At 42.9% G+C, this 27,948-nt stretch overlaps 1 protein-coding gene across 3 annotated transcripts in view; it reads right to left on the bottom strand.

The window, feature by feature from the left end:
* The window catches only part of RHPN2 (rhophilin Rho GTPase binding protein 2), a 2,376,893-nt gene that overhangs the window by 1,034,336 nt on the left and 1,314,609 nt on the right, over positions 1–27,948 (bottom strand). For all 3 annotated transcript variants that reach the window (XM_044081870.1, XM_044081871.1, XM_044081872.1), the window contains exon 7: positions 15,208–15,374. In XM_044081870.1, coding sequence (XP_043937805.1) covers positions 15,208–15,374 — 167 coding nt within the window. The remainder of the gene's footprint in view (positions 1–15,207; positions 15,375–27,948) is intronic.

The raw sequence follows: 27,948 nt of genomic DNA, 5'->3' as shown, positions 1-27,948 counted from the left end.
ACAGCCATAAGTTTTGGGTTTGGGTTTTTTTTTGTTTTTTTTTACATATGTTCAAAGTTTTATAACTTTAAACATTTAAATTCAATATTTTAACGTTCAAAGTTATAAAACTTCGAACATATGATATAGACCCCAAAAGGGGATAGAATTGGTTATTCTAAAACACAGCTGAGGTCCTATGATGAAGAGATTTTCTTTCTTGGGGTTCTAAAACATAATACCCCTCTCAAAAACTGTTTCCCTAATCCTTGTGAATACAAAGGAGATCCATGGCATGGAAGGCTGAGATAAAAGAAGCATGGACCTTGGCATCTCCTTCTCAGAAGTCCAGCCTTATGTCAAAGGCCTCTGGTTGACCAAGTATGCAGATGATTGTAAACTGGGACCAGTCACAGAAACCCTCCAAGACACTAACATCTTAAAAGAGGGTCTAACATAGACAAATGAATGATGTCAAAGTCAAGGCTTAAAATTCAATGCAAAGAAATGCATTATAGTTCCTTTTAGGAAGTCTGTCATCTCAAGAAATTATGTCATCAATAAAACACCCCAAGAGTTGACCCACTAGTCAGGGATCTGGGAACACATGTACACAGTAACCTGACCTTCAACCAACATGTGTCCACAGTAGTAAGGAAATTCTTCTATGTAGCACAACTTATATAGCATCTAGGTCCAAGATGTCAGTGTAACACTATACTCAGCCCTCATCAGATCCATCACTGAGTATAATGCCCCATTCAGTAGTTACCTGACCAGACACATGCAGCAAATGGAACATCCACAAAGGTTCCTTACAAAAAGAGTACAGGGCATAAACACAGTGTCTTAAACGGATCACCTCAAAGCCCTATCTCTATACTTGGTCTCCTACAGACTACTGAGAGGTGATTTATGCCTGGCATACAAAGTGGGTCTTCTTGTGGGACACATTTGGGTTTCATGTCTAAGCTTATAAAGGCCCAACTGGTTGTCAGCCTGGTATACACCTATGAACCTATGCACAATGTCTGGATCTTGGTCTATGGAGAAGCACCAGAAGAAGAAATCATCCAAGATGTCAGCCTTAAATGGTTAGGTTGGTGTGCATAAGTAACTCTTAGTTCTGAGTGAAAAGGTCTACCCAATGAGACAGTATCCTTCTTATCCCTAACAAAAGTGATAACTGGTGTTGCCTATGGCAAAAAGGCACTATCAGGATTACTTTTGGCCTGTCCTTCTTGATCTTTTGTAGTACCCTGGGGATCAGGGGTACAGGAAAAAAAGCAAGCAAAACTACACCTGTCTAGTTGAAGAAGATGTCATCTGTTTGTCCAAGCAGGTGGGTTTGCTGCTCTGCAGGAGATTTTGCTCATCTGCCTGCTCTTGTAAGACAAAATGGTTTAGTTCTGACACATCCAGTCTTTGATCAGTGAGTAAAACTCTTGTTTAATACAAGCTGTTGTAACAGTCATGCCTGCTTCTTTGGGTAGTATCCACAACTGTCTTATGAACAATGAGAGGTGTATTTTTTTTTTGCAGGAGAAGAGATGGGTTAGGGCCACCAGAGGTTGGGAATGCAGACTTCATCTGCTTCTGATGTACAACTGCAAGTTCCTCAAGTAGTCTTTCTATAGGCAGCATCAACATGCAGGAAGCCATGAAACCCAGCACGCTGAAGAATTCCCTTGCTATTAGGACTTCCCTCTTGAGGGCATTCTGAAAGATGACAGAGTACTCTCTTCTGTTAAATATGCTTTCTCTAGTTCTGTGTTTGACAGAGCTCCAGAAGAAACAGGATCTTTGCAGGATTTAAATTGGGCTTTCTAAGGCTGATGGACAGCCCAAGTCTCCTGATGCAGTGTGAAGTTCAAAGTGTGCTTGATTGCAACAGTCATATAGATATAGTAAATGCAGATACCCTTTGTCCTGCAATAAGCTATTACTGGAGACAGGCATTTGGTGAAAAACTTGGGTGTGGTACACAAGCCAAAGGGTAATGAAGTGAATTTGTAATGTTTCCTCCTGCTATGAACCTTAGGAAACTTTTTGTGGTCTTTCACAGCGGAACTGTGCAAATGCACATCTTCATGGTCTACAGTGACCAGAAAAGTTTGAGGAGAAAGACGGAAAAGTCCTTGAAGGTTTAACATACCGATATTTTGAATAATTAGGAATTTGTTTAACTCTGAGCGATCTAAAATGGGCTTCCATTTGCCTCCCTTTATTTCTTTCTTTTTGGGCACATGGAATAGTCTTGAGCAAAAGCCAGAGCTTTCCTCTGTCTGTGGTACTTTCTCTATGGCTCTACTAATCTAGCAGTCCTCTTAGTAGAGGAGGTACTAGTGTCATTTGGTCCCCTGTAACAGATGGTATGTCCCTGCACTTTGGAATGCTTAGAAACTGCAATCTGTAATATTGTGACAGAATCTTTACAACCGACTGGTCCTGGGTTTTCTTTTTTTCCAGTTTTCTACAAATAAAGCCAGCTATCTTCCCATCCAAAGTGGAGGGGAGGTAAAGGATTTTATAAGTAGGGAAGGGGCAGACAGGCTGAGTCATTTCTGTTCCATTTGGAAGTTAAAGTTCTAGTGGCCCTCAGGCTTTGCCTTTGATTTAGGTTGCCATTCTCTTCTAAACTTGCCCTCTTCTCCCATTACCACTGTTGTTCTTGTCTTGCTTGGGGAGCAAAGGCTACCATTTGGTATTGTAATTTTTGATTAACTTTGTTGCCTGCAATTGAGAAGAATGTTGGACTTGCTGCATAGTCTTCCTTTATTCCTTCATTTTTTAAAGGCATCTTCAGTAAGGGGTCTGAAGAGGAAGTATTTATCCAAAGGGGTACTGAGGAGCTCTGTCTTCACACAGTCTGGCTCCTCAGCCAGGCATGCCTATGTATTACTGCTGCCCTTCAATATGCAGCCCACATTTCTTAGACTGCCTGGCAATCGCGGATGGGAGTTCACACAATTCAAGCATCTCCTGCTTCAGATCCTTGTCCAAGATCACCTCTGCCTTGACCCTCATCTTGTACTCTTGACTCCCAGTGGAACTCCTCTTTTGTATTTTGAAGCATGTCCCAAATGAGAAAACATTTGGAGGTGAATTGGAGGACTGGATGTCCATAGTCTCAGATTCATAGGTGGGCACAGAAGGGAACTGGCCCACATAGGCTAGTTTATTTACCTTATAGTCTAGGATGTTTGAATCCTTCAAGGGAGGTTCTGCCCCTCTTTTCTTAGAAGGGGGCACCTGACAACTCATGTACTTCTAGTCCTGGCTGCTTGGCCTTAAGAGAAAACATGAAGTCTTGAGTTTGCTTAAAAAGTTTCTAGGAAGAATCCTGTGAGGTGAATAAGGCTGAGCTCCTGCTTGATCTAGGCTGAGCAAACTACCTTGGAGATCTCAGAAGGTGGACAGATGACCGAGACCTCTACTCAGCCTTTAGAAACTCCTTTTGAACTAATACTGAGGAGACTGTGCTATCACCGTCTGAAATAACAATATGTGTGTGCGTGTGTGTGTGTGTGTGTGTGTGTGTGTGCGTGTGTGCGTGTGTTAGTTAGATGGTGGTGCCCTGTGTAAGGGCTTGATGTCTACTGGCATGTTGGTGTCTTCAGTCCAGAAGGATATATGTACAGCTGAAAGTGTGGCAACCTGCACAGTGGTTATGCCAAAGTCTTCACCAAAAGTCAACTCTGAAGACAGGGGCTGTGAAAGCACTACACCACGGTGGTCGGTGTTACCCAACCAAGAGAAACTGATGGCATCTAATGGACAGTCTTTAGTTTCTCACCATTTCTCCCCATGATGTTTATCAGTGTGTTTTCAGTTTTGAGACATGGTGTGGAACCAAATGTTCGAGTTCCATACTCTTGGGGATATTTTGCTCGTCTGATTATCCTTGAGGTGAAACTAGCACAATGTCAAGAGACATCCGCATTACCTTATGTTCTGGGCCAAGGCAAAAAAAAAGGACAGTAGGAGTGGTAATCTTCATGGGGAATTTGTTTCCCCTCAGTCAGCACGATTGCTAACTTCAACTTCTGGCATGAGCAAAAAATACCACTAGGCAAGAAAATTCCCCTGTGGAGTACTGCTCTTTTCTCTGAAAGCAGGCCAAATGACAGACAGATGATGATGGTGATGATGATAATGATGAATTCATGCAAATCTACCAAACTGCATGGCACAAAAGCTCTGAAGATGGCATTGGCCAATGCCCCTCTTAAACCACTAGTACCTTTACAGGGCAGTGGGAGGGAGTTAGCTGAAGCCTCTGGGGGAAGGTATAGCTCTGAAAGTTGGAATAACTGTTGGGCTACATGCAGGCAGAAGATGACTGCAACAGCGAACAGTATGATAAACATAGTACAGTTGTGTATACCTGCCATAAATGTAGATGTCCAAGTGTATTCACTGTTGCAGTACTGACCTATGGGATTCCTGCTGTGGAAGCACTTGGCCAGCCTGACTAGCAGAGAATTTTCTCCTCTTAGTGAAGCCAACAAGACACCCTGTCCAGTGTCGCTAGATCTGGATACAAAGGAAGTCAGCCGGCACCATGACCTCAGTACTTTCTTGCCCCCAATAAGTAGGAGCCCCCAATATGTCCATAGGGTGAGAGGTTTAGGGTCCTAGATTCCAGAGTAAGTGTGAAGGAGGAGGGAGCAACCCTGAACAAGAAGGAGAATGTCCAAGCCTATCGCACAGGCAAGAGGGGAAGGATGGAGGGAAAGAATACTGCAACAATGAATACACTTGAACATCTACATTTAAGTGTTCTTTGTGTTTCTCTGTTGTAGTCCTGACTTGTGGGATGACTCCCAGTGCTGAAAGGAGGGTGGATGAACGGATTAAAGACAGGCAAAGATACACTGCAGAACAGAAGTGACAAACCTGTTCTGGACTTGGAAAAGGTAGGAAGATGGTATGTACACAGAGAGGACCAAGTAGCAGCTTCCAAAATGTCTTTAGAGACCATCCCTTTAGGAAAGGAAGCAGAGGTAGTGGCAGCCCTACTGGAATGTGTACTCACAGAATCTGGAGGATTCTTACCATGATGGCTGTAGTAAAAATAGATACTGTAGGAGATCCATTTGTAAATTGTCTTGAAACTGGTCTCCCTTCAGAGCTACTGGCAAAGGCCACAAAAAGTTTGTCTGACTTCCTGACATTCTTGGTTCTGTCCAAGTAGTATCGAAGTTGCCTATGCATACCCCAAGTATGAAGGATCCTATCTCCCTTGTTTTAACAAGTAGGAAAGAATATAGGCAAGTGTATGGTCTGGTTTAAAGAAGTCTCTGTCACTACCTTGGGTATAAAGGAAGGAATGGTCTTAAGAGAGATTCTGTCTGGGTCCCAGACACACAAGGGCATGAAGCTTTGAAACCCTTCTGGCTGAGGTAATGGCTAGTAGGAAAGGGGTCTTCCAGGTAATGCATTTTATATCTGAGGAAGCCACTGGCTCAGAAAGTGGAAGGGTGAGCTTTTCCAGAATAAAACTGAGGTCCCTTGGTGGGGGACAGGAGGTTTTCTGGGAGGCCAACTGTAGACACCACTCTCAGAAACTGTTTCATGAAAGGGTGTGAAAGGACAGGAGGTTGAGAAGGCAGATAGGCAGAAATAACTGAAGTGTGGATTTTTATAGAGAAGAAGCATAGCCTTTTCTCAAAAAGGCTAGATAAGTAAAACATGATCAAAGGGATCTGGGCTTCCCAAGAGCTTTGTCCCTTCTGTCTGCACAAAAAAACAAACAAATCCTTCCCATTTGGCAAAGTAAGATCTTCTAGTGCTAGGTCTCCTAGCTTCTTTAAGAATATCCAGGACCTGTTTATCAAGCACCGACCCCTTCCATGGGACTAAGCTATCATCCAAGATGTCAATATGAGTGTGTGCAGGTTGGGGTGCATGATTGTGCCCCTGTTCTGCGTTAACAGGTCCACTCTCTGTGGCAGCAGACATGGTTCCCTGTTGGTTAGACACAGCAACAGGGGGTACTAGTGCTGCCTCAGCCAATCTGGGGCTATTAGAATTACCCTTGTCCCTTCTTCCCTTATTTTCAGCAGTAACCTGGGTAGCAATAGTACTGGGTGGAAGACATAGAGGAAAAGGCCTGTCCAAGGGAAAGAAAAGGAATCTGTCTTTTAGGATGAGTTTGTTTTGTTCCTGGAACAAAACTTTTCCAAGTGAGTATTTTCTTTGGTGGCAAAAAGGTCTATCTGTGTCACATCCCATTTTTTGGCTGTGTTGAGAAAAACCTCCCTATGCAGTTGCCACTTTTGGGGGTCTGACAGGTTCCTGCTGAGGTGATCCACTAGTTGATTGGTTTCTCTTGGGAGGTACTGTGCCATGAGGCGCAGTCCTAGGGAGTCTGTTGTTTTCCAAAGGTCCATGGTTAAGCGGCAAAGAGGGTAAAACAGTGAGCCCTCCCCCCAGCTACTTATTTATGTACCACATAACTGTGGTATTGTCAGACTCCTGAACTCCATTGTTCTTTGAAAGTAACAGGTCTTTTTGGACTGCCATCAGTTCTTTTAAGTTGATGTGTTTGTTTTTGAAATGGGAGTCCCATCTGCCTTCTGTCTGGAAGTTGCTGTAGTGGGCTCCCCAAGCTACTTCTGATGTATATGTTGTCAGAGCGTGGTCCTGAGGGATGAACCTGAAGGGAAGGCATGGATTGAGGGAGCATGCTTGGACCCACCAGGCAAACTCTTTCCTGAGAGAAGGAAGCAGTTTCAACCTGAAGGTGAGAAACTGAGCGTGTTGGCACCTCACATTTTTGAGGTACCACTGCAGTTTCCTCATACACAGCTTGGCCAGGGGGGATTATGAGAATGCAAGAGGCCATGTAGCCTAGGACCCTGAGATACTGTCTGACTGTAGGGCATTTCCTGACAAGGAACATTCTGAAGTAAAGGGTTAGAAAGGTAACCTTGTCTGGAGGAAGAAAGTCTTTCTGAAGCAATGCGTCTAATAAATCTCCCAGAAACACAATTCTGCCTGTGAGGTTAGTTTAAGATTTCTGGGTATAGTTTTTTTTTTTTTTTTTGTAAGAGGCTTTAGGATTAGGCCTAAGGATGACCTCTACAATAGGACCCAAATGAGGATGAACAACCAACTCCTGCAGGTGGTAAGCCACTGCAATCTCCTGATGATGTGAAGAACCATCATCGATTTTAGAGCAGTCATCAGAAGCTAGAACAGTCATTGGAAGCAGGAACCTGTGAAGTGGCCAAAGACCCATCTGACAAGCTAAGTCCTTTGGTTTGTAAGAAAGAAGAGGGATATGGAGGCATATCAGACTCCAAACGGGTCTTGGGAGAGGTCTGTGTCACCGCCTCAGTCACAGAAGGGGATGCAAAGGCGCTTCACTTTCTTCAACAAGGACTGGCCAGTGGTGAACGAGTGTCATCTTAGGCCCAAAGTTTGAAGCACTTTCCCTTTTTTCGCCTAGGGAGAATGAGTTCAGCTCAACCAGTGGATGACATGGCGTGCAAAGGCTCTGACAACTCGCTAAAATGTTTAGCTAGAATATCAGCCCTACACTTGATAGTTCTGCTATTAAAGCGAGCACAGAACTGACAGTTAGGAACGTCATGTTCTGGTTCCAAACAAGTCTCACAAAAAGAATGAAAGTCCCAATGTGGTAATTGTTTGACACAGCTGAGACAGTTATTTACTTTCTCTGACATTAGTCAAAAAAACACGAGAAGTTCCCCAAAGGGGTACTTAGCTTTAGACATCTTTAATTCTCAGGTGCGGACTGACTGAAGCACTGATTAGCACTCTGCTTTTGGCTCTGACGGCAAGAAAGAGCTGAGGTCATGACGCCGATCGACTCCTTTTATATCCAGATGTAGTGACATAGAACTGAGTGTATGTCAGCTTCAGAAAAGTACAGTTTTGTACCTACCATAAATGTAGATGTTCGAAGATCCACATTGCTGCAGTCCTTACACTTGGGTAGTCCGCTGTCCTCGGTCGGCCCGACTATCAAAGTATAAGGCTGACGTCGGTCAAGGCGCATTTGACTGACATCAGGACGTCAGGGTACAAATGCGCATGACCGACGTCATATCCTCAGTCTTTTCTTGCCCCAGATGTCAGAAGACCCTAGAAATAATAGGTCAAAACCAAAAGACAGCAAACCAACAACCAACCATCCTAGCACTAATAATATGTACAATATATACAATATACACCCTATTAACAACCCAACCCACACAACCGCCTCCAAGAGGGGAAGGAGGGAGGGTAAATTGGACTGCAGCAATGTGGATCTTCGAACATCTACATTTATGGTAGGTACAAAACTGTACTATGTTCTTCATCTCACATTGCTGCAGTCCTTACACTTGGGTAGAATCCCAAAGCAGAGGTAAGGGAGGATGGCTAAACTATAAGGAAGCAGGGGCTGCCAAAATGCCCTGCAAAACAGCAGTGGCAAAACCAGCCCTGGATTTAGAGTAAAGTGGAAGGTGATAATGCCTAGAGAAAGTATGCACTGAACTCCAAGTAGCTGCCTCCAAAATATCCTTAGTTGCCACCCCCCTCAAAAAAGCTGTCGAAGTGGCAGTAGCCCTAGTGGAATGAGGCCTAATCCCGGCTGGAATTTCCTTGCCATGATGGGAATAACAGAAAGCAATGCAAAACCCAATCCACTTTGAAATAGTTTGTTTTGACACAGGCTTGCCCTGAGAACTCAAAGCAAAAGAAACAAATAACTGCTGAGACTGCCTGAACCCCTTAGTTCTGTCCAAATAATATCGCAACTGCCTGTGTACATCTAAAGTGTGCAAAATCTTTTCCCCTTTATTTTGGGGATTTGCATAAAAAGTAGGCAAATGAATAGTTTGGTTTAAAGCCACACTAGAAACCACTTTAGGCATAAAGGAAGGATTAGTACGTAAAGATACCCTATCCTTATGGAAAATTAAGAAAGGCTCAACCGCCATAAGGGCCTGTAACTCAGAAACCCTTCTTGCAGAGGTAATAGCCAACAAAAAAGCAGTCTTCCATGATAAAAACTTTAACTCAGCAGTAGCTGCAGGCTCAAAAGGTTGTAGAGTGAGTTTCTCCAACACAAAATTGAGATCCTAAGCAGGCGTAGGAGCTCTTCGTGGGGGTCTTATATTCTTTGCCCCTCTAAGAAATTGCTTGAACAAAGGATGAGAAAACAATGGTGGGTCACAATCATAGTGAGCTGAAATTGCTGCAGCATGAACCTTAATAGAAGAGAAGGACAAACCTTTGTCCAGTAACTCAGTAAGATATTGAAAAGCCACACTTAAATTAGGCTCAGAAACATCAAAATCCTTTGCTACACTCCAAAATAAAAATCTCTTCCATTTATCTGCGTACACTTTCCTTGTACTAGGCCTTCTAGCTTCCAAAATAACATTCAAAACTTGCTGTGGAAGTGGAGGCCCACTACGGTTCAAAACAGAATATGCCAGGCTGTTAGGTGCAGAGAGTGAAGCTTGACATTGAGCAAATGACTGTCCTCCTGAGACAACAGGTGTGGAACCGAAGGTAAAGGCCATGGAGGCTTCCGTACCAGGCTTCTCAGTAATGGGTACCAATGCTGTCGAGGCCAATCTGGAGCTATCAAAATCATCCTTGGCTTGTCTTGTCTGGCCTTTAGTAGTACCTTTGGGAGGAGAGGCAGAGGTGGAAAGGCATACACATGAAGATTGCTCCAATTGAAAGAAAGAGCATCCACTCTCCAAGCTGTGGGATGAAACCTTTTTGTGCAAACCTTTGGCAGCTGGTGGTTTAGTGGAGAAGCGAACAGATCTATGTCTGGAGTTCCCCATGACACTGTCAATTTCTGAAATACATGAGGATCCAATTTCCACTCGTGGGGATCCATAATTTGTCTGCTCAACACATCTGCTAAGGAGTTCTGTGCTCCTGGCAGAAACCTTGCCTGAAGATTTAGCTGTAAACTGAGAGCAGTCTCCCACAAAATCATTGCTTGCCTGCAGAGGGGATAAGAATGTGTTCCGCCTTGCTTGTTGATGTACCACATGACAGTTGTGTTGTCTGTTAGAATCAACACCTGCCCTGGAAGAAGTAAATCCTTGAAAGCTATTAATGCAAACTGGACAGCTAACATCTCTTTCAAGTTGATATGTAGATGCTGTAGTCTGGCAGGCCACTTGTCTTGTATCCACTTTCCATTCAGATGAGCTCCCCAAGCTATGTCTGAGGCATCTGTCGTTAGAATCTGACTCGCCTCTGGCCGGGTCACAGAGAGTCCCTTGTTCAGGTGACATTCCTGAGCCCACCACAAAAATTCCTTTTAAATGCAAGGTATTATTTGAATGACAGTGTCCAAATCCTGGCAGTGCTGTGTCCATACATTTTTGAGATACCATTGTAGCTTCCTCATATGCAGTTTGGCATTGGGAAGCACCAGAATACAAGATGCCATGAACCCCAAGGCTTGAAGGACTGTCCTTGCAGTCAGCCTGGACAGATGAGACAACTGATGAAAGTAAAGGGAAAGATTCTTTTGTTTGTCCGGGGTCAAAAAGGCCATCTGGGATGCTGTATTCAGTCTCACACCCAGAAAGCACATGTCCTGAGAGGGTACTAGACTGGACTTTATTTCGTTCACAGAATACCCCTGGCATCTTAGCACTGCTATCACATAGTGTAGATGATGAAGAAGTTCGTCCTTTCCTTGAGCCAGAATCAGGCAATCGTCCAAGTAAGGATAAATCTGTATTCCTTTTAACCTGAGGAAAGCTATCACTGGAGCCAGAACTTTCGTGAACACTCTGGGCGCAGTAGATAAGCCAAAGGGCAATGCAGAGAACCGATAATGAGAATTCCCAGCTCGAAAACGCAGATACTTCCTGCAACTCAGTCTGATAGGAACATGAAGATAAGCCTCCTTGAGATCTAAAGTTACCATCCAATAATCTTTGCCCAGCAGAGGTAAAAGCTGCTGTAACGTCAACATTTTGAACTTGGGAATGTCCAGATAAGTGTTGAGGATAGATAGGTCCAAAATTGGTCTCCACGTGTTCCCTTTCTTTGGTACTAGGAACAGGCGAGAATAAAATCCTAGGCCCACCTCTGGCATAGGGACCGGCTGAATGGCCCCTATTTGGAGTAACAGAGAAATTTGCTTGTGAGCCTCTATTCTTTGTGGAGGAGGAACGTCTGGCATGCCTTTGAAAGGAGGCAAGGTATGGAAATAAAACCTGTAACCGTGGTGTATGATATCCAATACCCATCTGTCTTGGGTAATTAAACTCCAATTTTCTTTGAAAAGTGCCAACCTTCCTCCCAAAGGTGCTGCCAGACAAGAAGGCTCTGGCAGCTGAAAAGGTAGGTCATTGGGTCTGTTTACGAAAGGACTGACCCCTGCCCTCACCCGAAGACTGTGCAGGAGAACTCCCTGTTCTAGGCCTGAAAGAGCCCTGAGCTCTGCCCCTACCACGTCTAGCTCTACCCCTAGACTGGGAATCATAAGAAGGATACGTCCACCCCTTAGCAGGCCAATTTCTACTAAACTTTGGAGGCTGAACCTGCAAAAAATCTTTAACAGTCTGCATAGACTTAGCCTTGTCTTCCATTTTCTTTAAAACTGACTCAACAGGAGAACCAAACAACACATCAGATTGTAAAGGAGCATCTAAAATCCTTGTTTTAACATGGTCAGATAAATTCTGATCCCTCAGCCAGGCGTGCCTGCGAATAACTGACCCAGTGGCAGCCACCCTAGACAAGGCTTGTACAGCATCAAAACCACATTGCAAAGAATGCTTACCCACCTGTTCAGAAACATGTACTAAATCTTGCAACTCTTTACAATCAATACCTTCCGCCAGAGCATCAACCTTAGACTTCAATTGTGAAAGGAGATAATTTTGGTATTTCAACATGTGAAACTGGCAATTCAAAGCCCTCATAGCTAGAGTGGAGGAAGTATAAACTTTCTTTCCCCATCTATCCAAAGCCCTGGCCTCTTTATCAGAAGGAACCGGATTCTTGACAACAGAAGCCTTAACACCTTTAGGCCCCTGACTAACAGTTTCTGGGTCCGCCCTAGGACTCTTAAAAGATACTTATGAGCTTCAGGCACCCTGTAATACCTATCCGGTTTAACAGGAGCAGGAGGCAAAGAATCAGGATTAAGAGAAGCCTCTGAAAAACATCTTCCACCACATCCAAAACAGGAGGTATAGCCAAAGGCCTATGCTGGGGTGAAAACAAAAATTCCCTAAGCCTTTTCCTGGAATCAGAGAAGTCCTGACCTTCCCACTTAAAATGTTCCCTCATGGAATGAAGAGTTTCTGAAAAAAATCCTCAGGAGGAGAAGCAGAAGGAGTAGAATCATCCACCTCAGAATCAGAATAAGGAGAATACTCCTGCAAGTCTTCAGCCGAAGACTCTGAAACATCCGAAGCCTGCTCAAAACTCCCTAACTCAGGCTCCACCCTAGGCCTCTTATCAGGAGGGGGCAAGGAACCCCTAATCAAAGTAATCAAATCTTCTGCCATTTTAAGCATATGCTTCTTGGGCACAGTTCCAGAAGAACTAGGGGTGACACCAACTGAAGCTAAACCTGGCCTGCCTCTGGGAGAAGCCTTGGAAACAGAAGGAGAGGGCCTAACCACCTTAGGAAGAGAGGGTAGTATAGTAGCCTGAGAAGCCCCTTCAGCCTGACCTGCCTCCTGAGAGGCCACATCCTGCAACAACAAAGTCTCTCCCTGGGAACCCAAAGAAACCTCTGGTGGAACCACCGGCTCCACCGACACCTCTAAAGAACCGGCGTCCGGTACGGACGGTTCTTCTAGCCTAGGCTTAACTGCTTTGTCCTTGCGCTTCTTCGAGGCGGGCGCCGGAGCATCCGACGGCATTTTATAATTGCACCGCTTCCCGAAGACTAACCTGGCACAATCTAACCTTCTCTTTATAGTGCGCTTATTGAATCTAGCACAAGAGCGGCACCCAACAACGTCGTGCTCAGGCCCTAAACAAGGAATACACAAAGTATGATAATCTCTATGCGGTATCTGTTTCCCACAAGAAATACAATTATTCACTTTTTCTGACATCCGGTAAACCACTGAGGCAAGAAAAAACTAAAATATTCCCCAACGGGGTACTTAGCCAACTTTGAGTCGGTCTGAAACTCCGGAAACGAAAAATTTCAGAACGCCAACCGGCACTTGCAAAGCTGCTTCTGCATCGGACCATGCGGCAAAAAAGACTGAGGATATGACGTCGGTCATGCGCATTTGTACCCTGACGTCCTGATGTCAGTCAAATGCGCCTTGACCGACGTCAGCCTTATACTTTGATAGTCGGGCCGACCGAGGACAGCGGGCTACCCAAGTGTAAGGACTGCAGCAATGTGAGATGAAGAACATTAGGGAAACAATGTGCTGGTAGCTGGTTTCCATGGCAGAAAATCCCATAAGTCAAGACTGCAACAGTGAAACATGAAGAACTTCTTTTGTCTCCTTTGAGCTGACATACCTGTGCCTCTTGATCTTGTTTCATGTTCCTTGAATTTTCACTGCATTATGTGCTCCCTAAATAAAGTTTGATGTAATGTTAAGGGTCTGTGTCATAGGATCACAGGATCATAGGAGGTTATTAGGTGACCAAACCAGAGGTCATTTCAAACTTGGCCGTTTCATCCTAAGGATTGTATTTATTAATGACTGCTCATGTCCAGGAAGGTTGTGGGCACTATCCTCAGTAAGAATTTATGGTGTACTTTGTAGGACCACCCCAGGCATGGTCTCAATGCAGTCAGTTTGCTGGGCTTACCAACAGAACTCTTTTCTGACTGAGCAGCTCAAGACAGACTCCTGGTATAGTGGGTGGCTGTGTTGTTGACAAAGATTCCAGAGGTACTCCTGAATTTTCCTCATGTAAAGTATGCTTAACGGGGCCATCAGGATGCAGCTCTCAGGAGTCCCTGGCTAAGAACTGGAAACATAGAATTGGCTTCCATCTATCCATAACAGATTTCCTTTGAAAATCATTGATCTGTCTGGGACCAGGCTTGATTCTGGCAGGTTCAAAGGTGTCTCACAAACATGGCAAATGGGAATAATATCACTTATTGGACTCCCAAGACCATAATGAAGTCTCTTTTAAAATGCTCCTTCAACAGTTTCAAAGTCTTCCTGAAAGAAATATCCCCAAAGCTTGAATACTTTTTTTGATGTTTCAGAGCCCACTGACAAGGAAATTTGAGGAACAAGCTAGGTGCTCACCTTCTAACTCTGTGTCCAATTTTCTTCTCCTCTTAAGAGAAGACGGTGTTCCCTCTGCCAAGTATCTACGTAATCCTCAGTGAACTAATAATGATACATGTTACAGGGCCATGTGGTTAAAGTCAACTTGTTGGTTCTACACAGCTTGTGAAAAATTATCCCTTTCAAATGATGGCAGCTTCATCAGAAAGACCACATTTTTGACTCTCTTCAAATAAGATGGTTAGCATGTCCAAGGTTTCACATAACTCAGAGAGTGACCAGACGTCTACACGGTAATAAGAAACACAGTCTCACTGTCTGATCTAGAGTGATCTGGGCAGGAATGGAATCGATAGAAACTAGGTACTAGATTGGGGGAAGGGGCTGATGTTGAAGCCCATCAAGTTCTACATCCTACAGGCCTCAGCAGGGCTGGAAGGGTCATTAATGTCTCATACTTCCTGCCCTTAGTCCCTTTCAAAAATTTATTTGTGTATTTGTTTACATTTTGCTGAGCAGGTTAGCCCTGCTGAGCAATGCCAAGTTTCATGGGGTCCTACACTACACATTTACACAGTAAAATATATAATGATAAATAAAAAAAATAAGAATGAAGTGAGCAAAGTTGATACTGACATCTGTACAACAGTCAGAGAAAGTGACATTTATACATAAACAAATGAGTGAGACTTATTCTCTGAAAGACCAGCAGTAAAGACAGACGGACTAATGACTAATTGCTTCTGGTGGCAAAAAAATAAATAAAATTGCACTAGCTGTTCCTCCTTTTAGCTGTTTGTGAGACAGAAGTTGGGAAGGAAAAAGAGCTTAGTTTACTCTGAATGTCATTTTCAGCTAATTGTCAAGAAAACAGATTCATATTGTAGTAGTGATCCTGTGCTTTTCCTTATAGACATGAGTAATAAGACATTTAATCATTTTAATTAATGACACTTTGAGATTACTAAAGCTGTCAGAGACACGTGTGATTACATACCTGCAGCTTTTTGGAAAGAATCAATGCAGTTATCGAGCCCTGAAACACTTTGTCGATCACATCGAGTGCCAATTTGGGTATATATAGCTGCAATGTTAAAAAGAATACTCGCTTTTTCCAACGAGATGTTTTGCTGACACACCGGGACTCCTGTAAAACAGTCATACCTGATGACAAAAATTAAAAAAAAAGAAATGTTAGCACCTGCAGGATCATAGAGTAAAGGTTACACTCTATGGATGTTTAAACTGATGACTGGAAAATATGACAAAAATTATATGACAGCAGCAAAAATATCTTTTCACACAACTCTTAAGAAATGTTGTCTAGTATTTTTACTGAACCAGTTTTACATAATAACATCAAGCATTAAAAGGCATTATTGAAATAGTAACTGTCAATTCTCAGACAGTAGTTTGAGGAAGCAACAGGATCACATCTCTCAACTGTCCAGATTTTCAAAAAATGTCTAGATTTTTAGCTCATATTTTGATTCTGATAAAATTTGTGGTTCCCTGGCAAGTCACTAAACAACAACAAACATTTGTGTTTCAGAGTTCATACCCTTCATAAAATGCATGTTAACACAAATCCTGTTTTTCTAGCAGCTTTCTAAGTTCATGAGAGCAATATTTAAAATCGGTCTCTATTTTGGGGCCTTTGTCCCCTATTAATTTAGGCTTTGTTTAAATTTCTGGCACTAAGAGGTTGAGAAGTATGAACAAGATTCTTGCACCAAACCACAAGTAATATAACTGGATCCTGTAATTATGAGGTATTTATGCATGCCACTGCATTTAAAGTACATAAAAACTTGACTATTTTTAAATAACACCTAAGAATTATTTAAACTAGGCTGTACTTTTCAGTACATAGGGGCTGTGTGTCTTCTCAAATGCACCCAAAAATGACCTGTTCATGACCTGAATAATTACAGGGTGATGATCTCCCTCAACAAAGTCATATCAGTCTGTTGAGGGTCTTCAGTTTCATTCTGTTGCAGTTTACATCAAAGACATTCATAAAATGCTTGCACAATTTAAGAAGTATATCTTGAAAAATGTGACGGCTGATTCTCTGAGGTCCTGCTTATTTGAAAAATGTGCGAGATAATTGTCTGAGGTCCTGCTTATTTGAACGTTCCAGTTAAAAAGTTACAAAAACAAGACTGCACTGGACACATACAGGGATAAAGTCTTGACTATGGCTTAAGTGACCTAAATTCAATAGGTACTTTGAGCACCTGATGGCACAGGCAGGGTGAAGAGATGTTCCCATTGGCGGGGGGGGGGGGGGGGGATGATGTGGTCCCAGTCAACTTGTTCTGCTGCTTAGATTACATTGCCTGTGCAGGAGGGGCAGAGATATGTAAGCATGCAGAGAAGCTGTGGCCATGACTGCCAAAGCAAGTGATGGTATGCTTATCAACAGTTGTGGTAAAGCAGGCATACATGGATAAAAAAGCATAAAATCACTACCACAGGAGAGGTAAGACCATTCATAATAAAAATACCATGAAAGCACTGATATAGGTAAAGGCAAAAACAAACCCGGTATCTACCTGTAAGACACTCCCCAGTGTCCCCTGCACCACTGAATCTGGAGAATCCCAAAAATGGGGAACAAATGGGTGTCCAGTAGGGGGAGTCTTGATAACTGGCAAGCATGGAGGTAAAAATGCTTCTAATTAAAAATCAAACTAAAAAATTCTACCTTCTTTCAACTGTTCTTTAGCCTGCTGTGTTACACTTATTATTTTTTGCTTCTGTATATCCCTTGCTGTTTAAGCCTTATAGACACCTACTATGACTATCAGTTCATATTGCTTTTGCTTTCATTGTATTTACATTTCTAATGTTCAGTTTACAATTATCTCAGTTCTTTGTAAAGTTTGATCTACCCAATCATTATAAGGCCTCCTTTTCAGAACAAATACTGGAAAATGCCAGTGTTTATCACCATTAGACTTTTATTTGCTTTCAAAAGTGAATATGTAAGGGGCATGGCCTGATGCTATCACATGACTTATCTTCTCTGTTTGGACCATGTCAAAGAATTCATTTGATATGTAACATCTGTTTACTCTTGCCCAAGGGTCGTATTTTGGTCAAGAATGTGTATCTTTCACTTAATTCTGTCTTACATTCATTACATCAAAAAAACATACATGCACATATTCCTCTAAATATCTGCCCTCACCTGGTACTATGTGATATCTTGGTTGTCCAGTGACATTTTCCCTATTTTCTGTAGGGTTCCAATCTCCTGCTACTTACTACCAGATATCCTTGATGAAAGGCTATAACTACTACCATAATACTCTTTATATCTCCTCAAATTGTTTTTTGTGGAATACATGCTGCAGCCAGAATAATTCTTAGAACCTCCCACCACCATCAATCTTCCCTGTCTATCCATTTATTATTCAATCTTTATTTCTATACTTTTTTAATTAATGTTAAGACCACCATGGTGAATTTTGCTCTTTTATCCACTGTTGTCCAATCTCGGATTTGGTACATTTAGTTAGGGGGGGGTGAAGCCCCCCACTTTGGCGGTTTAATTTTGTTATGTTTCTATTTTATTTGTTGGTGGCCAAGTGGATATATCTGGAGAGAAAATATGATGATCCAGGCGTTTGTGTTTTTAAATTTTCGACATTGTCATCTCGTTGATATGAAAGTCAACAAAATGGTAAGTCGACTATATGAAATAGACCCTTATATATATATATATATATATATATATATATCCATATATGGGTCTACTTCTTTTGACCAACTCCCATTTGCCCGACACTCATTTGCCTGAGACCAAATGACTGAATTCACAATTGCCTGAAACTTCAATTGCCTGACACTTCATTTGACTGAAAGTATTATTAGCAAGAAAATGGAATATGCCCCCTTCCCCACTGTAGTGCGACCCTGGAGTTAGAATATATAGTTAGGGGGGTGGGGGGCACAGCCCCCCACTTCATTTCATATGATATTGTTAACTTTTGATGTAATATTGCTTAGTAAAAGGAAAAGTAAGTGGGGGGCTTCACCCCCCACACCCCCCCTAACTATATATTCTAACTCCAGGGTCGCACTACAGTGGGGAAGGGGGCATATTCCATTTTCTTGCTAATAATACTTGTCAGTCAAATGAAGTGTCAGGCAAATGAAGTTTCAGGCAACTGACATTTCAGTCATTTGGTCTCAGGCAAATGAGTGTCGGGCAAATGGGAGTTGGTCAAAAGAAGTAGACCCATATATATATATATATATATATATATATATATATATATATTCATGATTCAAAGTCAACAATCACAACAAACAAACATGTTCCATACTAATGAGAGTTAAGTAGTCTAATAGCCGAATGGCCTGCAGAAAAAACTATTTCTAAATCTAGTAGTCTTGCAATGCAAACTACGATAATGTTTTCCGTAGGTTCATAGGTTCATAAGGCCTATACAAGCCTAGCCATAACAATTCCCTGGATATTTCTTCCCACAATATTTACTTCTCGGGACCCCTGTCTAGCTGGGCGACTGACATGATCCCCAGGGTGAATTTCCTATCTCCTATCCGATCATCAAGGTTCCTTTTGAAGAGGGCCAAGGAGGCGCTCTGCTTGACATGTATGGGCAGTCTATTCCAGAGTATGGGGAGTCTCTGGGTCAGGAACCTATCCCTCCAGCATGTTTTGTTCATTTTGATGACAAGGTTTAGATCCCTAGAGCATGTGGCTCTGAGGGATTGGGATTTCTTTAAGTGGAGCATGTCCAACAGCTCAGGGTTTGACATGGCCTTGTATGTTAAGCAGAGATCGCCTGTGAGTAGACGATATGCCACAGAGTACAGCTAGAGTTTTTTTATATGGTCAGTATATGGCATTTGCTTTAGGTCTGTGATTCTTTTAGTGAGGTATTTCTGTGGCCTTTCCAGCTGTTGCAGATGTCTTTTGAGGTACATACCAAACAGGGCATTATACTCTACAATGGGTCCAATGAGGGATGAGTACAGTGGGACAATGACCTCCTTTTTTCCGAATGAAAAACCCTTAGTGATGAGGTGTGCCACATAGAAGGATTTACTGACTGTTGTGGCAAACGACTGAACAGTCCATAAGCAGGATGAGTGGAATCTCCAGCTATCTTTGTTGCTCTACTAAGACAACAAGACAAGAATAAATCAATTACAGATGGACGGAAGAGAAGTTCTAACAATTTTTCTCTGCCATCTTCACCACTCTCTGAAGAGATTTCTGTTCCGAAACAATACAACTAAGAAGCCACTGGTCAAAATACTCTCTACAGTACTTCCATAGAAAGTTGTGAGGACAGGAGGAGAAAGATTTACATTTCTTATCCTATGCAAAAAATGAAAATGCTGCTGTGCTCTTTTAACAAGAGAAGCAGTATTTGTAGACCATGTTATATCATCCAATACATGCACCTCCAGAAACTTGGTACTGCTCACTAACTCCACAGGATTACCGTGAATTGTAAGAGGAGAATGTGCCATGTGATTCTTCCTGAAGTCAGATGTGCAAAGGGTTTATCAAAACAAGGTCCAGGGGAGCGTTGTATGCCAGGCAAAGATCACCTCTCAGAAGTCTGTATGATACAGAGTAAAGAGACAGGACCTTGAGGTGATCAGTGCACGACATTCCCCAGGATTCAAGAAGCTCGGCGCAAGGACGGTTTTAGCCTTGCGCCGAGCGTCCTCACTACAAATGGCGCAGCAGCGCCATATGAATATGTATGAGGGCACGCCACTGCACCCTCGACATGCACAGGAAATGTGTACAAATGCAGGGGGCGTGTACAAGTGCTCTACGGAGGCGTAAACATGCCCCAACACTTGCAAAACCTACTATGCCTAGTAGTAGAGGCCGCCCCTAATAGTAAGTCAGTACTTCAGTGTCCGTGGATAGCGAAATGTATGCTAAGCATACAAGAGTGTCCACGAACAGTGAAATAAAATTGAAGTAGTAAATGCACAAGCACGTAGTGGAATGTTGAGCCCTGTCCCTAGAACTTTCACAATTAGATTCCTTGTGTCCCTATGATACATGTGAATTGCTGCAATATCGAATGTTAAGCAAATCACAGCATGTCTGCGCTTCGCTGCCCTCCACCGAGCATAGCTTACACATCATATTCATTGAAATAGACAAAAACATGCAGAATCAACGTAAATGTCAGTAGTATAGTGTTTAGAGCATCCACCTAACAAACAGGCATTCACGGTTCGAGCCCAACAATAGCACATATCATTTTCAATGTGGAATGAATGTCATTTTGCTGTAAAACCAACATAAGAGTATTGCATGAGATATTTAACTTACATATCATTCAAGCTAAGTGGCACTGTCATAATGAATAAGGTACTAGTAAGCAGGTGTAAGCACAAATAAGAAGCAGTAAACACATATAAGTACCAGTAAGCAAGTCTGAGTGCACTTGCATGGGTCTAAGCAATGCCCAGCATAGGAAATGTATATAAGTATATACAGATATATATATATATATATATATATATATATATATATATATATATATATATATATATATACACACACACACATATATATATATATATATATATATATATATATATATATATATATATATATATATATATACATACACACACACACGGGTACCTATCAGTTCACCGACAGGTCAAAACATCGACACTCATCTTACTCAATCGACACTTCATAACATCGATGTTTCAGGTAAGCGATCTTCCCCCTCACAGGACCCATGGTAGCACTCGTTTCTCTGTTATAACGGGTAAGGTTTAAGTCATTCTTCAAAATTTACCCTGACCGCGTTGTCCTTACCTTCTTAATAGTGAAACGAGTGCTACCATGGGTCCTGTGAGGGGGAATATCGCTTACCTGAAACGTCGATGTTATGAAGTGTCGATGATTTGGAGTCGAAGATGTGAGTGTCGATGTTTTGACCTGTCGGTGAACTGATAGGTACCCACACACACACACACACACACACACACACACACATATATATATATATATATATATATATATAGATATATAGATATATATATAGATATATGAAGAAAGAATGATGTAACAATAAAACATACAAAAGGAATGAGAAGGGAATCAACAGCAACCCCAGTATTTTATAGCGCTGTCAGCGTATATCATATTCAGCTGGGCAGGAGTGAGCAACGCACTGCTACTCGAACCACAGGCAGGATATTACCAGTGGGAGTAACACTGTTGATATGCTAAGTCTACTTTACACACAGAGGGTAGCCCCTGGTGGGACAACCCAAAGATTGATAGACCATTTGGCCATCCGACCATTACACAAGCAAAGGCAGGTAAGTTCAAGGACTAAATGGTGGGAGAGCCTGAGAATACATAGGTTGGGACAACAGACGTGTAGGGCCCCTAACACTCGGGAGACGGCAATGTGTAGAGGTGTGTCATGGCTGCGATAACAAGTGGACAATGTATGGTATGCGTGTATTTAGAACAAGGGTGGGGTGGAAGAACTATGGGTATGATGGAGCCAGGCATGCTAGGGGTAGATGGGCTGGTTCTAATTGGACTGCCCCATGGAGGTCAGCGAGTTCGTTATAAGTTTATATGCATACACACATGCAAACATCAATATGTAGAAGCACATTCTCTGTAACACATTCATTCCATTTGCAGACATAAATAACAAAAATGTGCCCTTACAAACCTCCACAGTAGATAGAATAATAGGTTGTGCAGAAGAGGGACGGGACAAATCTGCTAAAACGCAGAAGTGTGTGCAATGTCCGAAGTCAGTGCTGTGCTGAAAATAATCAAATGTGAGGACTTTCCCACACATGGAATCATTCCTGTGATCTGCCTGCTATGGTAATGCCAATTACTAAACTTTTCTATTTGTAAAAGAAATATGTTGAACACGTACATAATTAGGCTCTCATGTGTAACGTGTGTGTTACCACATATTCATACTTATTAAGTTATTGTAGGGTCATCTTAACGGGAGTAAGGATGCAATGAAGTATAGAGACTAATCTTGACAAACACATGCGTGTCCCATGTGGGACAACCAAAAAATTGCGAATAGTATTCTTTTGGTCGCTCATGTCACCAATGTTTGTTGATTAAACATTTGGGAGTTCTGAGGATACATGGAGTGAGTCAACTGATGGGATAGGTCTATAGGAGTAGGGAGTGGCCAATGTGTAGTGGTGTGGATACACCGCAAATCCTACTGGAGAATGGATGACTGCAGTGTTAGGGAGGTGTTGGGGTGTGTGTTTGAAGGATCAGGAGCCATGGGTATATGGGTATATATTCAAACGAAGCAGCACAACAATAGTGTATTGGTTAGAGCAACCGCCTAATGAGCAGACATTCCCGTACCGAATCCCACTGCATCACATACCATTTATCATCGGTAATCTGTACATGAACATATTGCGACATCTGTCCGCTGTATAACCTTCAAAATATCAATTAAAAGTTAACCAGAGTGAAGTGTCAGTGTCATAATGAATAAGGCACTAGTAAGCAGGTTCAAGCATATATAAACACCAGTAAACATGTGTAAGTGCGTGTGAAGTGGAGCGTGGGCAGCGTGTAGTGGTGTGTCCAGAACAGACCAGGACTCACAGTAAGGATGGGTGCTGTTGAGGAGGTGCGGGTGGGGGAACTATGGGTAACTGCTTATGGGTCTAGGTGTGCAGGTGTTCGCTGATGTGGGCCTATATGGACAGCCCTAGGGATGTAAGTGAATGTGTTCAGTGGGCAGAGGTGTCACCCATCGAGCAGCCACACCCACTACGAGTCCCACTGCAGCAAAGTGTAATCTATATGGCAAGGAACGGAATAACCAGATGTAGATGTATATATTTTATTTTTTTATTTTATTTTACATTTGTTGACCGGGCTAGTCCAACTGGATATATGTCCATTTTCAGTGGAGGCCCGGGGAGAAAAGCTCTATATTTCAGAATAGAATCACAATAACATAAGTACATTACTAAGATTTAGCAAATTATACTAGTATATTACATTTTAGCTTAAGAGTAAGGAAAAAAAAATATGTAGAGGTATGTGTGTGTACATCTACCCATAGTGACACAGAGATAAGCCTCTCCCTCTCCGTAGTACAAATGTATACATACAGAGACAGAAAACAGATACATACCCACATATAAATATATACATATGCAGACACCCATAGATCTATATGTATATATATATATATATATATATATATATATACAGCAAAATATAAATATACATGTATGCATACATATACAGATATATCTATATATAATAATGTAAACAGATATATATATATATATATATATATATATATGTAACTGTAAATATACACATGTATATAGCTAGGATATGATACAGCAGTTACAAATTACATATGTTCACAGGCCATGCATATTGGGGTGAGGGGTCCAATAAACAAACGTGTAACACGTATAATCAACCCCCCCACCACCCCAGCTAGGCCGGTGAGACATACAGATACACAATAAAGGTAAACACACCACTGCTTCCCAGACCACCGGCAGGATACTACCAGTTGGAGAGACCTGCCAGGACTAATCTTGAAACATAGACATCGATGTCCCTTGTGGGAAACCAAAAATTAATGATCATCGGAGGCAGTCCCGGTAATGACTTATCAAACCAGGCTGTAGATGTACATGGACCACTAGGTTGTGCAAGCCTGATAACCCATGGGTCAACACAACGTACGATGTGTCCCGACACGGGGATAATGGGCAGTGTGTAGTGGTGTGTTTATACCCCACCTGCACCCACAGTAAGGATGAGTGCTGTAGAGGAGTCGCAGGTGGGGGAACTATGGGTATGCAATTATGGGCCTAGGCGTGCAGGTGTTGGCTGGCGAAGTCGTATTAGGACCGCCCAGGAGATGTAAGTAATATTCCAAAAATGGGCATAGCTGACGCCCATACCTCTCAATCCCTAAGAGCACATCCACTGGACAGGACATAAACCATTGCAGGAACAAATATGGACCATACCTCTGAACTGTCCCCGATTTCCAGAGATGTCCCTGATTTCGACTCAATTTCTAACTCTGTCCCTCTTAATCCCTCCAAAAACTAGTGACATTTGGAGGAAAGGTGGTGAATTACACATAATAAATAACGACAACAATTAAGAGTTATAAACATCATTTACCTCAAAAAATGTGTATGAATTCATATGCTCTGAGTTTGTCAATGTGTCCGGTTAATAGCACCAATAACTTAAATGTGTCCCTGATGTTGTTATGTCGTGTCCCTGACTCAGTTTGTATTTTTCCCCAATCGTATGAGAGGTCTGATAGGGACAGAAAGCACATATTCCATTGACACCCTTAAAAAGATGATAGGTATGCAGTAGCATGACTCGGCTGAAGGATGTGGGTTCCAAAACCCAATTACTTGTTTGTATTGAAGAGTGTCAGTTCCCATGAATTAGCCAGATGGGTGCAGATTGTAAGAGGAACACACCAATAATATGAATGAAACTCTGGACAGGCCACGGATTCCTTACATTCGAACGGCATGCTGTCGCCTAATGGGCAGCCATTCCCGATACTGTAGGCATGTAATCCAATCTAATAGGCATCACAAGGTAATATCGTAGTCCTCACTCCCACCCAGGGGTGTGAGTGTCAGATGCAAACATCAAATGCAGTGCATTTGCAAGTGCAGGAGCAAGCGGGTATAAGCCTGTTTGGCCGCCAGTATGCGAGTATTACACTGGTAAAGCAATGTAGAAGCTAACTGAGTGTAAGACACTGTAACCGGAGGTTAGCATTGCTTAGCTCCATGCAAACCCACGCACACCCGTTCACAACAGCTTTAATGTGCCTTAATCACTCCGTATCCAATGGCCTTGTTCTGCCTAGCAACAAAATAAATGGCCTCTGCAAGGCTCGAAACCAGGACCCTGCACACACAGCTATTGTGAGTTACCACTAAGCCATGGCAGATATACAGACATTGGACATTATCACAAACATATCATCCAGCACAGTCATTCAACAGTATAGGAAATGCATTCCATCATGTAGATGTATGTGTGAGTGTTTATGTCCAGATATAGATATATACATATATATAGATATATCAGGAACATCTCATGTGACAACAAAGCATTACAAAGGAATGAAAAGGGAAACACCAGCAACACCTGTATTATGTAGTGGTGTTGTCCTATGTAATATCAAGACTCCCTCAGACAGATGTGTCATTCATACACGCAAACATTTGTAGACTGGCCATATACATCACTCTGTGCATGTTATTTTCATTAACACAACAGTTCCTGTCCAATCATTATGTGAGAACAGTACTCTTACAAGGTGCTGTGTGCGACATCATCATGATAAAGGTAAATGGGGTAACCATACAGGGACTGGTAGTGTTGTGTGTAGAATGGGGTCGTCCGCATCACATATACCTGGAACATTTAGGAGTCATGTGCATACTAGGATCATGCGCCTGAGAGACAGGGGTGAAGACAACTGGAGTATGTTGTGATGCATATTAAAAGGGTTACATGTGTCCAGTGGACACGTGTGTGAAATGGACAGCTATGTATGGGGCAAATGTTCTAGGAACCGATTGGCCTTTTGTTTCCGTAGGGTGAGAGTGGGATGTGGGGGAAAGAGAGTAGGTATGCTCGTGGAGGATAGGTAGGGCAGGATGACAGACAAGACAGCATACAGGGTCGGTATATGACACATGTGGGGGGATACAACTCGGACGGAGAGGGGTGTTCGGCAGTCACAAGCCCATCAGCCCCCAGATGGAAACAGTGAGACGGAAGTCCCCAGCCATGGGCAGCTACCACAACACCAAAACAGCTGCAAAGGTGGCAGTGGTAGGTGCTGTCTAGGAAAGGCAGCCTCACCCTGTAAATGTGACACTCTGCCCTTGAGCTGGCATATCTGGCCTCAAAACCCCTTATTGAGCCCCCCTACGCACCACATCTGGGACTGTACAACAGCGGACATGTTCCTGTCAGGACCTACTCCCAGGGGGGACAAGCCCCATCCTCAGTGGCAGTACCACCAGAAGGTGGTGCAGAGCCAACAGAGGTGGAGGTCCAAGGCTGGGCACCAAATATGCTGGTGCCCGGTGCCATGGACAGCTGAAGTGGGACAGCAGGGTCTGCCAGGACCAGCAAATCCATACAGCCTATGGTGTTGCAGTTTAAACACAGATATGGCTTAGTAATAGTCAACAGCATTCAGGATTACTTATAACGGCATGCATAGATATGACCATCAATCCAACACAACAGATGGTATACATTTGCAGAGGGAGCACAACACATGCATATATACTGCATGACATCTGTACAAAGTGTAGAGGACTTGTGACTGCAGCTATGAACAGTGGCTCATTATTGGCATGTCACTGAGAACCCCAGACAGTGTCTGTCATACCACTGTTTGATGTGACATATGTCCAGTCAGGGATGCAATGGCAGTAAGTCATCACTATCACCAAGTACCGGCTGCAATCCTCACAATACGCTCCTGCAGTTGACAGATGTGTGTTCAGTGAGTTACACAGGAAACAAATGGTTTCACACACTGACCAGTCCACAGATGGCCCTACAGTTGGGGGTCCCTTACAAACACAGCACTGTCTTGTTAGTTTTAAAACATGCAGAACAGCCATTACCACACACAACTTGTTAAACAGTCAGTAGTCTCAATGAAGCATAGCTACACTTACATGCTGTAGTCATGTCTGGCACATCACCCTCCTGTCTTTAGGCTATTTCCCACTGTGTATGTTGTTTGAGGAACATCCAGACATCATCTGTGATGCCGTTTACCAAACACCAGATCCAGGTCACAGTGACTGTCATGGGCAAACACCAACATGATGTTCCTAGATATTGTATTGTGTTTTTCATGCGAATGGCTATGGGAACATCATCACAGCTGTTTCACATGTAATCAGCTAGAGGAGGATTGCAAAAGGGCAGAGGCCATCACCTGATCATGACCATCACCTACAAAACACAAGCTGCTGCTGAGCAGGTGTACACCTCCACATCCACCCAAGTGTGTGTGGGAGGGAAAGACAGAGGCAAAGTACATCAGAGAAGGGCTTGGAGACTAAAACCTAAGCATCGTCTGTCACACACCTAAAAGTACAGGGGTTCAAACCCCTGACTAACTAGTCATTACCATTACAAGTGCATGCAGTTACCCCATGTGCCACAAAGCTGACATGCTGGTGTGCTGTAAGAACATATATGTGTGTTGGTGACTGACATCTGCAACAGAGATATAGTAGACATACATTAGGTGTAGCACATATGGCTGTCCACATGAACGGATGTCATTGTCAACACAACCACACTCTCTAATGGACTCACACTGACACTCTTTGCCAGGCCCACAAATACACTTCCAAACTACTTAGTTTGCCACACTGCGGAAATGCACAGGTACTGCATGCACCACAGGGGATATCCGGAGGTTCTATGGGCTAGGGCATGTGAACATGTTTGACATCTGTCAATATGTCAATGGGGGTTATACTGGGAGTGACTGTGGTTGGGAGCATCATACCCCACACACAGACACAAGGTGCCAGTACTGACAGACATGCATGTGTGCACTGCCTCATGGGTGTGTAGTGGTTGGCTGTGCAAGATGGCTGTAAAAGGCTGGGTGAGGGGTAATCCTTGGCATCACGCCAC

The sequence above is a fragment of the Protopterus annectens genome, chromosome 8.part1 (genome assembly GCF_019279795.1).
Source record: "Protopterus annectens isolate FY-2018-M chromosome 8.part1, PAN1.0, whole genome shotgun sequence".
Classification (NCBI taxonomy): domain Eukaryota; kingdom Metazoa; phylum Chordata; order Ceratodontiformes; family Protopteridae; genus Protopterus; species Protopterus annectens.
Note: the sequence above shows the minus strand (reverse complement) of the source record. Positions and strands in the feature narration are given on the sequence as shown.